The sequence below is a fragment of the Halichoerus grypus genome, chromosome 1 (genome assembly GCF_964656455.1).
Source record: "Halichoerus grypus chromosome 1, mHalGry1.hap1.1, whole genome shotgun sequence".
NCBI lineage: Eukaryota > Metazoa > Chordata > Mammalia > Carnivora > Phocidae > Halichoerus > Halichoerus grypus.
Genome location: NC_135712.1, coordinates 130,268,672 through 130,284,887, shown reverse-complemented (window position 1 = coordinate 130,284,887; position 16,216 = coordinate 130,268,672). Strand labels below are relative to the sequence as shown.

Below are 16,216 nucleotides of genomic sequence, written 5' to 3'. Positions count from 1 at the left end.
TACATACACTAGGCCCTCCTGAAGCTCTTCGTTAAGCAGGTAATAAAATCACTCCAGGTCTGGGCTTATATTAGGGATCCAGTCCTGTGCGATGCACAGCCACGCGCATCATCTCAATGTGTGGTGTCCACACGCTGGGTCAGAGATGCTGTCCTTGTCCCCATGTCACAGGTGAGAACATGAAAGCCCAAGGAAGATGAGTGATGTGCATGGCAGGGTGCCACGTAAACGGATGGGGATTCTTTCTGCCGCCTGCCTCCTGAGCTGGCCTCTCTTAACTTTCCAAGCAGGAGGCTTACTCTATTGCCCTGGGAAACCAGCACCCAGCTTCAGAGGAACTGGCCCCGCGCCACCGGGAAGTGCCGGGGCTTCAGGGAAGCAGGACCAGACACCGCATCTTTCCAAGGAAGAGCATAGGGCCTAAACTTCCGGGAAGCGCTCCCGGCTCACAGGGCCCCTGCTTAGTTCTCTTGTTTCACTGGAGTCTTCACTCATCCACCTGTACTTCTGACTGTACTTCACAGGCCTCTTCAGAAACACCAGGGCGCGTGGACAGAGGAAGTACAGATGACTTCATCCTGGTCTCCAAAGAAGACGAGGGGGCCAGCGCCAAGGGGTCCTTCTCAGGCCAGTCCCAGCCTCTTCGCACCCTCCGAAGCACCTCTGGGAGAAGCGAGCCCCTGGCCCGCTCTCCTCTCGTGTTCTCTGACCCTCTGATGGGCCTTGCCTCGGCTTCCTCCAGCAACCCCAGCTCCAGCCCCGACGAGGACAGCAGCAGCAACAGCAAGGACTCTGGCTTCACCATTGTGAGCCCCCTGGACATCTGACCACAGTGCCCCTGGCCTCCTTCGTGGGGCCTTGCCACCCCCCTCAGCAGCCCCAGGGCCCGGCTGAGGCTTCCCCAGTGGAGACCCCTCTGAAACCAACACTTCTTTCCCAGCATGCCTGTGGCCTTAGTGCAACCCGTCAGAACCCTCTAGAGAGAGGCAGATGGCCACAGAGCACACAGACAGATGTTCACCAAAATGCAGACAGGGCTTTCAGGGCCCTATCCCACCCCGCCTTTGCTCTGAGGTAGACCAGGGTTAAGTATCCAGTATCATGTTCACTGTCAAAAAAAGACCAAATCACAATTGGAATCATTTTCCCTCTATCCCCTTCTCCCCAACTAAGAATTAGGTGTAGCAACTCCATTAATTATAACTAGAAGAAGGAAGAAGAGTTGGTTTCAAATCTTCCCTCCCTTGGAGCGTCAGGCATAGGAAAATTGACTGAGATCAAGAAGGCTTATTCTCTGGAAATCTCTCTCAGCCTATTTCATTCCTCCTTTGGGAAGCCATACAGCAAAGCCAAATACAACAGAATGGACTAGAACTGGTAGATTCCAGGGCTAGAAAAAACCCATCACTGACCTCTCAGAAAGTTACAGTGATCTTTAGAAACAGGGTCTAAACTTAGGAATCCTATTTAGGTGTGATGGGGTTTAGATTTTTTCATTTGTTAAAGAGTATGTTTCCAAACCTCAGGCCAGATGGACTCCGGCCATCACTGTCCCTCCTCAGACAATTGTATTTCCCCCTTTAGAATCCTTCACAACCAGAAAACAAAGGTCACATTAAGCCAGTCTTTGCTGCACTGATTTCAGAAGTCGTAAGAATATTACTTCTTGAACTGGAAAATGTGACCCTGACTATGGGACAGACATCTCTGTTTTCTGGTGTAGTTTCTCTAGTTTTGGCGCTGGAATACACCTGTCACCTGTCAATTGAGAAGTAAAGGGAAAAACCCAAGCTCATTCCCATCCAGAGTCAGGACCTCCCATTGGCCTTAAAGTAGCAGTAACAGGGAATTCGACCTGGAGTCCATTCTGGGGGAGCAGGGCTTCCCACAGAACACTCCAGACATCAGGAAGACGCAGGACTTCTGCACAGCCCTTCCCTCGCCGGGAGCCAGGCAGAGGAGCTGCGGGGCCCGGGTTCAGTTGCGCACCGCGTCCCAGGCACCACAGGACCAGCTCTGACCCGCCCGGTGCCTTCCTGGGCTTGGGCACACAACAGAGAGTTCCCCTTTTCAGCTGGCAGCTTATGGAATCTTGCTGGGCAGAAAGCATCACATGAGCTGTTTCTCTCCTTAAGAAGAAAGGCCTCGAAAAGGACACTTTCCCTGTCCTTTGTGCAAGCAGGCATTCTAACAGGATAGCCACGGTGCCCATTTCACCCTGCAGTGACAGGTGCTCGGGGCCTCTCCTATGAGGACGGCAAGGCCTCTAGGCGGTGGAAGCTTTCACGTGAACCAGTGAAAAGCTAAGTTTGAAAGGCTAGACACCGTTTACAGTCCTTCCCACTGCTAACCCTGTATTTCTCTACAGTGTGATAATGACCTGATTTCCCACGTGCTCTCGAAGAAAGCAGTGATGACCCGGAGTCAGCTACTGCAGAGAGGGTCGCAGTTAGCTCTGCAGTTTGTCCTCAGACTCTAGCAGGAGAACCTCTGAACACGTGAGCATGGGAGATGAATACGAAGTCTGGTTTTGCTCAGGTGACAGGGTTGCTTGGCCTTCCATGATTACTCAAAGACAAGCTGCTGAGCTCTTCAGCTCCCCCATGGAGTGGTCCGCTCAGCACCCCCTGGGGGTGACTCAGAGAGCAAGTTACTGCCCCGTGTGTGTCACCTTGACCACACTTTGTGTGCTCCCAAGGTTCCCATACAGTGAATGGCCTTGCGACTGCACACGGTTGCCGTGATTTTCCCTCCGAGGACCTGGTTTGGGGCATTGTCAGTGTTTTCAGTTCTCAGGTAAGAAGTGCGGAGCTAACCTCGCCAGGGCTCCAAGACACAAAGTGGAAAGGGCCATGGAGATGGCTGTCCCATGGCCGTGGGTCCTAGTCATCTGCTTTTGGCAGTTTCTTTGCCCTGAGAGCTAGAGTCCTGATAGTCCAGTGGTGGTGGGGGCCCAGTACCCACCCAGTACAAGGCTCTAGGCTACTTCCCTGCAGTTGGCTGGGTGGTTAGCAGTCCCTGAAAACTCCCAGCCCTCCAGCACACGAGGGGCAGGTCCTCCACCCTGTGCTTCCATGTTGGTGCCACGTGAGAACCAAGGGGGTCTCTCAGAGGCATTGCTTCTATGGTCCCCAATGAGCCGCTCCCTCCTCGGAGGAAAGAAACACGAGGGGGAGTGGGATGTGGGCAGTGCCACCCTCAAATTCCCATAGGTCCGTGGGGTTTGAGAATTGTATTACTCTCTTGATCTTTTTAAGTGACTTTTTATTCTCCATAGTTGAGCATCGTTTGCATTTTTATTAGTTACAGTGCTATTAAAGAATGTGTTCCTTTTTTTTTTATCAAGTACTTATGTTTAAGTGTTAAAATCCTGAATATCTGAAACCTTTTTTGTTTTTCTTTAACAAATATAATCAGTGGAGGCCTCTCATGTTTTGATTATTAGCAGTTAAATATATTTTATATATATAAAGCTTAGATGAATTTTTGTTGTCATCCACTTTTTTAATACAGGTACCTGTGTTTCATGCATTCCTTTCTGATCAGTTTGGAAATGAGTTAAAATTTACCTCTACATTATATATGAGAGCTACAGATTAGAGAAAGAAAATCATTACGACTTTGCCTTACCTTTTATATGTGCCAAGGGGTCATAAAACACTTTAAACATTCAATTATACTGGATTATTCTTCCACAGTTGACCTCCTGCTACTGCTCACAGCTACCTGCAGTCTGGTAGGAAATAATATCACTGCAGAGTGAGTGTGACTAAAAATAAACCAAGGCCTCCCTGGGCGTTGCCTTCTCTGCATCTGACCGAGTTCAGTCCCGTGCATCGGTCCTTCGGGTCTGACTGCCCACCACGAACGGGAGTGTCACCTCCACTTTGTCAGAGACGAGGAGCAGACACAAAGCTCAGTGGCATTTATGGGGTCTGCTAACGACAGCTGACCTGTCAGAGTCGACTCAGATTTACTATTTTTGTTTTTATTTTAAGAAGCAGCCCCCTGGGGTGGTTATAGAACCAGAGCGAGTATGGGGGACACAGGCCCTCTGGGTGGCTGTCCCATGGAGGCTGGGCCATCCCCCCGCCCCACAGGTGCACATCTGGCCCCACCCCTGCATGTCCAGAGCAGGGGCGCTGGTGGTCCGCGGGGCGGGAGAGGAGGCGGGTGAATTAAGGACAGCACCTGACGAGCTGGATTTCTCCCAAGCCATTACTGCTACCCCCCACCGTGTTACTTTCAAAAGCTCTCTTTTTATAGTGTTAAAAAGAAATAAAAGTTCCTGTAAACAGGCTTGAGACCACTTTGATGTAAAAGTTGTCATAATAATTTGTCTCACAATGGCACAATTCATTTGACTTATGGAATACCCTGTTGTGCCATTTACATCCTATCGCTTTGTTCTCATTCATCTTTATGCTGTAACTCATACTGATTTAAGAAATGGCTTTTCCTTTTGGCAAAGTGATTCCATTCAGTACGGTTATAATAAAAGACTAATGTGAAACTGAGAACGTAGCTTGATTTGTTCCAGGCAGGGGATCCGTGCTGAGCAGGCCTGACCCAGAGGAGACCCGTCCAGGGCGTGGCCAGCAGGGCCCCCCGCCTGGCCTCATCTGTGTCACTGCATGAGGCAGTGACCTAGGGCTCACGCCTAACCCTGCTGGTCCCTTCTTCCCCAATTTGGGCCCTGCTCCACCTACTGGTCCAAGAAGCCATTTGGGGGCAATGCCCCAACCGCTTGCCACCCTCTCTCCACTGTCCCCCTCCACACCGGGTTTGCCCTGGTAGCCTCGCTTACACCCAACTAACATGGGATTGGATGAAGGGCCACAGTGCAGAGTGCACTCTAAGTCTTAAATGACAAACCAGGAAAGGTGGGGGGGGGGATCTGCATAGCTGAGGTAGAACTAGGAGGCCAGTGGTACCTTTGTGCCACTGCCAGAATTCGTGCCTGGACCCATCCCTAGCCTAGGCCTCTGTCCCAGGCCCAGCCAACAAGGGGCTTTCCCTCCCATGGGGCACAACCCATATCCCCCAAGGGACTTTATTCCCCACCTGTTCTGCCCTGGAAAGGTGGGAGGGCGTGGCACACTTCTCAGATGGCTCATGCTGCTGACCAGTGATGACCACCCACACCGGCATCCCTCCCGGGCCGCAGGAGCAGAGACTGGGGGAGCAGGTGTGGTCGGTGCCTCACCCCTAGCCCTTGGGAAGACGACTTCGGGGCTGCTGGGTCCTCCTCCTGTTCTACCTGCGTCACTGGCTGAGAAGAGGTGAGTGCAGGGGCCTTCCCTGCAGGCCTGAGTCCGGGTGCTGGTGGCCTTGCCTCTCCTGACTCCCTTCTCCACCCCTGTATGGTGTTTGCTCCTCCCACCGAAACGAGCCGCTCTTCAGCTTCTCTCAGGGCCGGCTCTGACACATCTTCCTTCCAGGGCCCCTTCTTCAGGCAGAAGCCATGCCCCTGGCTCCCCCTCCGCCAGGTGAGCTGGAAGAGGCTGCGGTGATCGAGGTGGGTCCTCTGTCCTCGCAGACGGCTGTGCAGAGGAAGGGTCTCACCAGTCCCATCCAGGGCCGGGGCAGCCTCTGAGTGAGCTGGTGCTCCCCGGCCCACTGAGTTCCCAGCCCCTCCCCCGTGACCATCCCCCACAGCTGACAGCGCCATTCGAGGGGCTGCTGACAGCTGTTTTAATTTTGATTTGCCTCTGTCGCAGACAGCGTTCTTTGCCTCTTAAGGATGCGTAGGTGTCACCAGAAATTTCTGCACTGAGAGGCACATCTGTTGTGAGAGAGGACCCTTCTCACAGAAAGGTGGGTCGTCGATGCGCTGACCCAGAGAATCCATCCAGCATCAGCCCACCGTGCCTTCAGCAGACCCCACCCAGCGCCCTCAGAATGGGAGGCTGCACGGATGCTGGGACACACCAGGGCCCCCAGACTGCCAGGAAAGGGGCGAAGAGACCCATGTCCGTACTAGGAACACCAGAAACAGTTTCAGGACCAAGGGAGCCCAGGGGAAGTCCTCCAGCGAGGGAGGCTCCGGAAGGCTCCGAGGTGAGGCCAGTGAGCTAGGCCCGGCGAGCCAGGCATCCTCCTGCTGCTGAGTGAGGGGCATCCCACTTGCTGTCAGTAGGTGCTCCGCACTAGGATCAGAGCGGAGGGTGTACTTACAGCCAACCAAGCAGGCTGCCTTTCCCCCAGGCACGTGCTGTAATGTGGGCTCGACACTGTCCATCGTTCAGTTCTGGCCAAAGAGTGTCCCCAGCTGGGGAAAAGCCCAGCAGGCTCCTGAGGGCCTGACATCGTCACGGCCATAGTTGAGGAAGCAGCCAGCAGCAGGAGCTCTCCTGTGTCTCTCAGTCTCAGGAATAAAGAGATAGATCACAGGGTTTAAGTGAAGAGGGAAAGGGACTGCAGTAGATGTCCCCTCCCCAGGGGATCTTCCCAGAGGAAGGACAGCTAGCAAAGGCCATGCTGCAAAAAGGAGCATATCATATACTGCCCTTCTAGTGGCACCCTTATCCCTCCACACGGGTATCCCCACCTCCTGCCGCCTGAGCTTCTGGTCCTAGTCCCACGTCCATCCAGGCAGGAGCCCCTGGTTCCTACACAGTGTCTGGTCCTCGCCCATCCCATGGCTCGGTCAGGCCCTCTTGCCCACGCCCCACCACAGCAGGGGCCTCATCCTTACTCGCTGGGCCTGACCAGTGGCCTGTTCCTCTGCCTCCCCCTCTCCCCTCCTCACCTGGAAGCAGCTCTGACCCAGGGGTCTCCAAGTGCTCAGGATGAAGAGTGGCCCCTTGCACCACCCACCCCGTCCCTGCAGGGCTGTGCTCTAGCCCCCTGGCCTTCCTCCTGCTAGGCCCTTTCCCAGCTTGAAGCCTCACACGAGCGGTTTTCTCTGTCCAAAACACCTGCCCTTGCTCTCCAATGTATACCTGGTGGAAGCCAGCTTCAATAGCCAGACTGCTCTGGTGGGGTCCACCAGACTCCTCCTGCCTGTGGAACTGCTTTCTGGAAGTCCCACTGTTCTATTTCACCTTGCCCACTGTGCCAGTTACTATGGCTATATAACCAATCACCCAGAAGTTGGCACGAAGTAACCACTTATTATGCTCGTGGGTTGTGGGGGTCAGGAATGCAGATGGAACACGGTGAGGATAGTTTGTCACTGGTACCTCTGATGTCTGGGGCCTCAGATGGAAGACTCAAAAGCTGGGGGCTGGAATCCTCTGAAGTTTGGCTCCCTTGGTCCCTGATGGTTGATGGTAAGACCTTATCTTAGGCTATCAGCTGGAACACCTATAGGTGGCCTCCTCACGTGGCCCAGGCTTCCTGGCAGCAGGGTGCCTCGGTTCTAAGAGCAAGTGTCTGGAGAGAGAGTGAGCACTAAGTGGAAGTCACCTCCCCTTTTAGGACCTAGACTCAGCAGTCACCCAGCATCACTTCTGCCACATTCTGTTCACTGAAGTAGTCACAAGTCCATCCAGTTTCAAGGGGAGGGGAAGTAGAGTCCAGTTGTTGATGAAACAGGCAACATTGTAGAAGCACATGTGAGACAGGAAGTGCTATGGCCAGTCTGTCATGCCCAGTGACTGGAGGCTTCCTCAGGGTAGCTGGAACAAGGCCTCAGCCATGCTGCAGACGACCGAGGCTGCTCCAGCCATACTGAAGAGCTTACGGGGGCCATTCAAACCTTTAGTGTTTGTAGCGGCTCACTCCTCTCCTCCAGGAAGCCCTCTGTGATGGTTTCAAGGCATGGCCCCAAAACTTTTTGACACTCTTTCCCTCAAGAGCCCCTTGAATCCTAGCTCTGACTTCTTAACCAGTAAAATATAGAGGACATCATGCCATGCCAGTTTCTGGGCCCAGACCTTAAGAACACAGGCAGCTTCTACTTCCTGACTCTTGGTATACTCACTGGTAGAAGCCAGTCACCACGTGCAAGGAAGCCCAAGCAGCTCCGCAGAGAGGTCTATATGAAACCAACAGCCAGCAGCTAACTTAGAGTGAGCCATCTCGGAAGTGGATCCTTTGGTCCCAGTTGACACTATGGAGCAGGGACAAGGTATACCAGCTGAACCCTTCCCAAATTACAGAATCGTGAGCAAACAAAATGACTATTGTTGTTTTAAGCCACTAAGTTTTGGGGTGGGTGGTGATGCAGCAATGGGCAACTTTCCCTGATACCCTGACTAGCAGGACTCATCTCTTCTAAACTCCTTCATCTTAGGACCATCCATCTTTCCCAGCCCTCCAAGCCCAGAACTTGCATTTCCCTCCTTGAAGAGAGGGCCTGAGCTTTAGCAATTCATTCACCCATATTTATTGAGCACTTACTATGTTCTAGGAGCTGGAGAAGTGCAGTGAACAAGATAGATAAGATCCCTGTCGTCAGGGAGCTTGGGGTCCAGTGGGGGAGATAGGCAATGCTTTCTTACTCAATGCATTGCCTTTGTAAATGAATGAAGGACATAATTTCAGAGGAGAATGATGTAGCAGAAACCTTTCAGAAAGTCCAGTTCCTTTACCCCCTGGGCAGGGACACAGCTGGACCACACTTCCCTTGCAGTGACTGAGCTTGGACCACTGGATGTGGGTGATGACCCAGGAACATATGGAGGGGGAGGAGCTGAGTAGACGACCCTAGCAGCCCAAGAATGCAGGAGTTGGGAGGTTGAGAAACCCTTTTCTCCCCAGATTTTTGAGACCCAGCCTGTCCTAGGTTTTTCCTAAGCCTCTTTGTCACCCTTTGCTTTCATTCCCACAAACATTACCCCTAGGGAAAGAGCCAGAGCCAGCTCTGACAGACTGGAGGGAGAAGGAGGCCAGTGTCACTCCTCCTGGCCAACCCCCATTCAGAGGAGAGTTTAGTGCCATCGGACTCCAGTGCCCTGAGCCCTGCCTGTCTTAAGTCTCAAGATGCCAGGGCTCCAGCCCAATCTCAGCCAATTAAGAGGGTTCTTTGAGTATGACAAGGGAGCTCTGAGAGCCTCCATTTCCTGGTCTGTAACATGCTGGGGAGAAGGCGAAGCGTGGCCGCCTCTCAGGGGTGCTGCAAGTAGGATCGAGTCTGTTAAGTGCCAGGTACTGTGTCCAGCCACCACTTGCATTATTAACTCTTACAATAACCCCACAGGATAGGCGATGGGGAAGGCACAAGCCTTGCTCCCTCCCCCCACAGGTCTGAGGTGGCCTCGAACACCCAGGGTGCCCAGGCTCTGCCGGTCTGTGGGATGCGTGAGCACAGGGACCTCTGTGTGTTCCCACCTGCCTGTGTCCGCATCAGCACCAGGGCCCAAATTCACCATGTGGTGAAATATGGAGATGTCATTCCTGGGCGTGTGTGGGTGACTCACCTAGTGCTCTGATGGTGGTGGCCAGGCTGCTGCTGGGTTTCTCAGAATCCTGCACCTCAGAGATTCAGAGAAACTCAGACTTTCAGAGAAAGTCTGTTGGTGTGCCACAGAGATGTTAACCACAGAGCCTGAGCAGAAGCCAGGTGAGAGTTAGTTCAGCAGGCCAGGCAGAGTTCACCCTTCCTGTCCCCAGCTGTGGGCAGAGGTCCCCAGTAGCAGAGCGCAAATGTCAGATCTACGCCCCCCGGCGTGTGTGAGTGTGGGAGGAGCACTGTCCCAGGAGTCTAGAGCCTGGCTCTAGACTGGGTCAGTGCCTACAGTTTAAAAATTCAGAGGATTCCTCAAAGAAATGGCCATAATATTATCCAACTCTGTAGAATATACAGAGTTGAGTGGCCACATGTCTTGAAGGACTTAATTTAGCCAAGAAGAGAACTGCTCAAAGCCACAGTTGTCATTCAGGGGAAGATGCAATGAGAAGAAGTGGTTTTTAACCTGCAAAAGATCCAGATGAACTCCTAGCCGAAGTGAGGCCTGGTCAGATGTCCAGGAGCAGAAGGTGCACCTGGAGGTCCAGGAGGGTGGTTTCCAAAGCAAATTCCAGACCAGGGCTGGGGGAGGGACATGCTGGCTCCAAGCCTCTTTCTGAGAGGGATTTTGCAAGTTCTTTTCCCAGAATGCACTTTGGACAAAATTTCACCTAGGTGGCAATGGCGATTCACTCGAACATTGGAGAAGGAGCAGGCATCTTAGCACCTGCCATGAAATACCCTGGTATCCCCCGAGACCACCTCTTCTCTTCTCACCTTGCCCCCACCCCCAGGAAAGTTCTGCTCTGCCCCATCTCTTTGCCAATGTTCCCTAAGCTCTGATGGGGCTGCAAAACAACTTGGGTACGTAGACGTCTTTTCTCAGAAACACCTGGGAAAGAGCCCCATAACTATGAGTCAGCTCATGACGTCTATGACCCAAAGTCACCCTGGAGACACTGACCCTTTTCTTCGAAGAGACAAATCAGCCTTCAATGAGTGACCTAGATTTTCCTGTATAGATCCGGTTGCAAAATTTCTGACTAATTTTGGTCCATGCACCGTACCTTGTGCAACTGTCCTATTATGAACCAAGAGCAAGGAGCCTCTCCATGGAAAAGGTGTGTGAGGGCAGGAATATGGGACTGTGCAGACAATGGATCTGGGTTCAAGAAGGGCCTCTGCCCCACATAAGCTGTATGCCCTTGAGCAACTTGCACAACCTCTCTAGACCCCCATTTTCTTACCTGGGAATGGGATACATTGCCTGCCTCTCAGAACATGTGTGAGGAGCAGGTGAGTCAAAGTAAGGAAAGGGTATGACTCATGAGAGTAGACGCTGTCCTGTCCACCCCCAACCCCTGGTCATGAGGAAGAGCCACAAAACCACATTTAATTTCTAAGGTGTAAACTTCACTGTCCTTCTACGTGGATGTGACAGGCCACACGAGCCCTTTACGAGGCACCCATATGTGGTGGACTGTGGTGCATCCCGAGGGCCACATACCCAACCCAGCCAAGGGACTGACCTTGGGGAACTTGCCCTCCCCCATGTAGATCTCCTGACAAGTCCAAGTATGACAACTTGTGAATCTGGAAAAGGCAGACTCAGGAGTAGAAGAGGGATGTGCCCTAAACCAGGAGGAAGGGGTAGCAGGTGGGCTTGCCCAAGGCAGTAGAGCATTGAGCTGGAACTTGGAGTTGACCAGGCAGTTTTGGGGGGAGGTATTCCGGACAGCAGGAGCAGCAGAGTGTGCAGAGGTGAGGTCCTGAACAGGGAGGAACGGGGGCGGGGGGAGTTCCTTATTGGGGAAGGCCCTCAGTGAGCCCCCAGCAAGGTTGGAGGACTCCGAGGCCTTTCTGGGACCTTCTTCCCACTCTGGGGTGTGTCTGTTGGAGGTGAAGGCTTCTAGAAAATCCATGGTTCAAAGCTGAGGTTCAAAGCTCAGATTTAAGGAATCACCTCAGAACAGCCAGGCTGTGTCAGATGGGAACCTAGGGAGAGTGGCACCACGATAGGAGAACAGCGCGAGCAAAGGCAGAGAGGCTGGGATGAAAGAAGGAAAGAAAGACAGTGTAGAGATAACTTTCTGGTGTTAGGAAGGAGCACGAGCTGGAAATAAGAAGAATCTGAGCTTCCGCCCTGGCCCTGCTTCTCACTGGGTGACCTTGGGCCAGTCTTGTCTCCTTATTGATGAAATAAGAGGTCATAACTGGACAGAAATCACCTATAGGGGTCTAGAGTGGGGACTCCCAGAGCTCAGGGTGCAGGCGCCGCTCACCATCCCTCCTGAGCATGGGATCTGGGCACTGCACAAAGAGCTGCAGTGGGGAGCAGGGAGGGGGACAGGGAAGCAGCCCATCAGTGATGGGGGCTACAATCTGTTCCTGCAACGACAGCCTGTTTCTGATAGGGACAGCAAAGACGTGGAGGAACTAGAACTCTTGATTTCTAATGGGAGTATAAAATGGTGCAAGGACTTTGAAAAATAGATCAGCAGCTTCTAATAAAGTCAAACATACCTACTAACAATCACACTCCTAGGTATTTACTCAAGCAAAATGAAATACACATCTCACAGAGAGACTTACACATGAACACTCAGAGCAGCCTTGTTCCTTATAGCCTCAAACCGGAAACCACACCCATCCATTGGCGGGTGAATGGACAAGCAAACCGTGGAACAGCGTTAAGATGGGAGGCAGCTCAGCAGTACAAAGGAATGCGCTTGTGCTACACACAACATGGATGAATCTCACAGACACAAGGGTGAGCTGCAAAAACCAAACAAGGAGGAATACCTACTAGGATTCCATTTCAATACAGTTCAAGAAAAGACAAAAATGAGTCTATAGTGACAGCCATCAGAGAGTAGCTGCTGCCCGTCAGTGGGAGCGCGGGTTGCCGGGGAAGAGGCCTGAGAGAACGTTGGGCACTGTGTTCCGTAAATACCCTCCTCTCCTCCTCCACCTTGTCCCCCCCTCCCTTCCCTCCTCTCTCTCAATAAAACTGAATTCCATCTCCAAATAGTCAAATATAGTTGCGAGTACCCAAGAAAAGGACACGTGCATATCCTACGCTCATATGGACACATACCTCTGGACCTGCACACATGCATTCAACAAATATTTCTTGAGCATTTCAGACCCTATTCTAAGCACTAGGGAAGAGGTAGTGAGGAAGAAAAACAACATATATGTCTTTATGGAGGTGACAGTCTAATGTCATCATTCTTGCCAGCCCCCGCCCTACCCCAGCCTCCTCTGGTCTCATGTTACAAATCTGGGTCATTGGTTTGGGTAAATGAAAGAGCTCAGAACATTTAAAGAAGAATTAATACCTATTCTTCTGAAACTGTTCCAAAAAATAGAAATGGAAGGAAAACTTCCAAACTCATTTTATGAGGCCAGCATTACCTTAATCCCAAAACCAGAGACCCCACCAAAAAGGAGAATTACAGACCAATATCCCTGATGAATATGGATACAAAAATTCTCACCAAAATACTAGCCAATAGGATCCAAGAGTACATTAAAAGGATTATTCACCACAACCAAGTGGGATTTATTCCTGGGCTGCAAGTTTGGTTCAACATCCTCAAATCAATCAATGTGATACAATACATTAATAAAAGAAAGAACAAGAACCATATGATCCTCTCAATAGATGCAGAAAAAGCATTTAACAAAGTACAGCATCCTTTCTTGATTAAAACTCTTCACGGTGGGGGCACTTGGGTGGCTCAGTCGGTTAAGCGTCTGCCTTCGGCTCAGGTCATGATCCTAGGGTCCTGGGATCGAGTCCCACATCGGGCTCCCTGCTCAGTGGGAAGCCTGCTTCTCCCTCTCCCACTCCTCCTGCTTGTGTTCCCTCTTTCACTGTGTCTCTCTCTGTCAAATAAATAAATAAAATCTTTAAAAAAAAAAAACAAACAAACTTCACAGTGTAGGGATAGAGAGTACATACCTCAATATCATAAAAGCCATCTATGAAAAACCCACAGCGAATATCATTCTCAATGGGGAAAAACTGAGAGCTTTCCCCCTAAGGTCAGGAACACGGCAGGGATGTCCACTATCACCACTGCTATTCAACATAGTACTAGAAGTCCTAACCTCAGCAATCAGACAACAAAAAGAAATAAAAGGCATCTGAATCGGCAAAGAAGTCAAACTCTCACTCTTAGCAGATAATAGGATACTTTATGTGGAAAACCCAAAAGACTCCACCCCAAAACTGCTAGAACTCATACGGGAATTCAGTAAAGTGGCAGAATATAAAATCAATGCACAGAAATCAGTTGCATTTCTATACACCATCAACAAGACAGAAGGAAGAGAAATTAAGGAGTCGATCTCATTTACAATTGCACCAAAAACCATAAGATACCTAGGAATAAATCTAACCAAGGAGGCAAAGAATCTGTACTCAGAAAACTACAGAACGCTCCTGAAAGAAATTGCAGAAGACACAAGGAAATGGACCCTCATGGAGGAGTGGGAGAGGGAGAAGCAGGCTTCCCACTGAGCAGGGAGCCCGATGCGGGACTCGATCCCAGGACCCTAGGATCATGACCTGAGCCGAAGGCAGACGCTTAACTGACTGAGCCACCCAAGTGCCCCCACCGTGAAGAGTTTTAATCAAGAAAGGATGCTGTACTTTGTTAAATGCTCCATGCTCATGGATTGGAAGAACAAAGATTGTGAAAATGTCTATGCTACCTAGAGCAATCTACACATTTAATGCAATCCCTATCAAAATACCATCCACTTTTTTCAAAGAAATGGAACAAATAATCCTAAAATTTGTATGGAACCAGAAAAGACCCTAAATAGCCAGAGGAATGTTGAAAAAGAAAAGCAAAGCTGGTGGCATCACAATTCCGGACTTCAAGCTCTATTACAAAGCTGTCATCATCAAGACAGTATGGGACTGGCACAAAAACAGACACATAGATCAGTGGAACAGAATAGGGAGCCCAGAAATGGACCCTCAACTCTATGGTCAACTAATCTTCGACAAAGCAGGAAAGAATGTCCAATGGAAAAAAGACAGTCTCTTCAACAAATGGTGGTGGGAAAATTGGACAGCCACATGCAGAAGAATGAAACTGGACCATTTCCTCACACCACACACAAAAATAGACTCAAAATGGATGAAAGACCTAAATGTGAGACAGGAATCCATCAAAATCCTAGAGGAGAACATAGGCAGCAACCTCTTCGACCTCAGCCACAGCAACTTCTTCCTAGAAACATCACCAAAGGCAAGGGAAGCAAGGGCTAAAATGAATTATTGAGACTTCATCAAGATAAAAAGCTTTTGCACAGCAAAGGACACAGTCAACAAAACCAAAAGACAACCAAGAGAATGGGAGAAGATATTTGCAAATGACATATCAGATAAAGGGCTAGTATCCAAAAATCTATAAAGAACTTATCAAATTCAACACCCAAAGAACAAATAATCCAATCAAGAAATGGGCAGAAGACATGAACAGACATTTCTGCAAAGAAGACATCCAAATGGCCAACAGACATGAAAAAGTGCTCAACATCGCTCGGAATCAGGGAAATCCAAATCAAAACCTCAATGAGATACCACCTCACACCAGTCAGAATGGCTAAAATTAACAAGTCAGGAAACGACAGATGTTGGCAGGGATGCAGAGAAAGGGGAACCCTCCTACACTGTTGGTGGGAATGCAAGCTGGTGCAGCCGCTCTGGAAAACAGTATGGAGGTTCCTCAAAAAGTTGAAAATAGAGCTACCATATGATCCAGCAATTGCACTACTGGCTATTTACCCCAAAGATACCAATGCAGGGATCCGAAGGGGCACATACACCCCAATGTTTATAGCAGCTATGTCCACAATAGCCAAACTATGGAAAGAGCCAAGATGGCCATCGACAGATGAATGGATAAAGAAGATATGGTATATATACACAATGGAATATTATACAGCCATCAAAAAAATGAAATCTTGCCATTTGCAATGACATGGATGGAACTAAAGGGTATTATGCTAAGTGAAATAAGTCAATCAGAGAAAGACAAGTATCATATGATCTCACTGATATGAGGAATTTGAGAAGACAGAGGATCATAGGGTAAGGGAGGGAAAAATGAAACAAGATGAAACCAGAGAGGGAGACAAATAACTCTTAATCTCAGGAAACAAACTGAGGGTTGCTGGAGTGGTGGGGGGTGGGAGGGATGGGGTGGCTGGGTGATGGACATTAGGGAGGGTATGTGCTATGGTGAGCACTATGTATTGTGTAAGACTGATGAATCACAGACCTGTACCCCTGAAACAAATAATATGTTAATAAGACAAAGAGCTCAGGAAAAGTCATGATGAATAATAATTATGGTTATAATAACAGTAATAATAAACCAGAAGAACTTGGAAAAAGTGATTTTATATTTCAACATTATACATAACTGGAAAGTTCACAATTGGGTGGAAAGATGGGAGAGATAATTGAGAACACAAGGCTTCTACTGGCTCTCTTACATAGGCTTTTTTTTTTTTTAGGGGTGGAAGGAGGGTGGAGGGAGAGGGAGAACCTTAAGCAGGCTTCACACTTAGTGCACAGCCCAATGCGGGGCTTGATCTCACGACCCTGAGGTCATGACCTGAGCTGAAATCAAGAGCCGGATGCTTAACTGACTGAGCCCCCCAGGTGCCCCTCTTACAGAGTTGTAAAAAAAAAAAAAAAAAAAAAAATTTACCTTTTTATTTTGAAGTAATGTTAGACTCACACAGAAATTGCCAAAATAGGGACGCCTGCGTGGCTCAGTCTTAATGTCTGCCTTT

The 16,216-nt window shown here is 50.0% G+C and overlaps 1 protein-coding gene and 1 long non-coding RNA gene across 9 annotated transcripts in view; one reads left to right on the top strand and one right to left on the bottom strand.

Moving 5' to 3' along the window:
* Positions 1-4,520, top strand: part of TBC1D5 (TBC1 domain family member 5) — a 567,676-nt gene extending 563,156 nt beyond the window's left edge. For all 8 annotated transcript variants that reach the window (XM_078072157.1, XM_078072131.1, XM_078072109.1 and 5 more), the window contains one exon: positions 525-4,520. In XM_078072157.1, coding sequence (XP_077928283.1) covers positions 525-827 — 303 coding nt within the window. In that variant the 3' untranslated portion in view covers positions 828-4,520. The remainder of the gene's footprint in view (positions 1-524) is intronic.
* Positions 4,521-12,926: 8,406 nt separating this feature from the next.
* LOC144381827 (uncharacterized) overlaps positions 12,927-16,216 on the bottom strand; it is a 40,235-nt gene continuing 36,945 nt past the window's right edge. The window contains exon 5 of the long non-coding RNA XR_013447749.1: positions 12,927-13,285. This is a non-coding gene — a long non-coding RNA (uncharacterized LOC144381827). The remainder of the gene's footprint in view (positions 13,286-16,216) is intronic.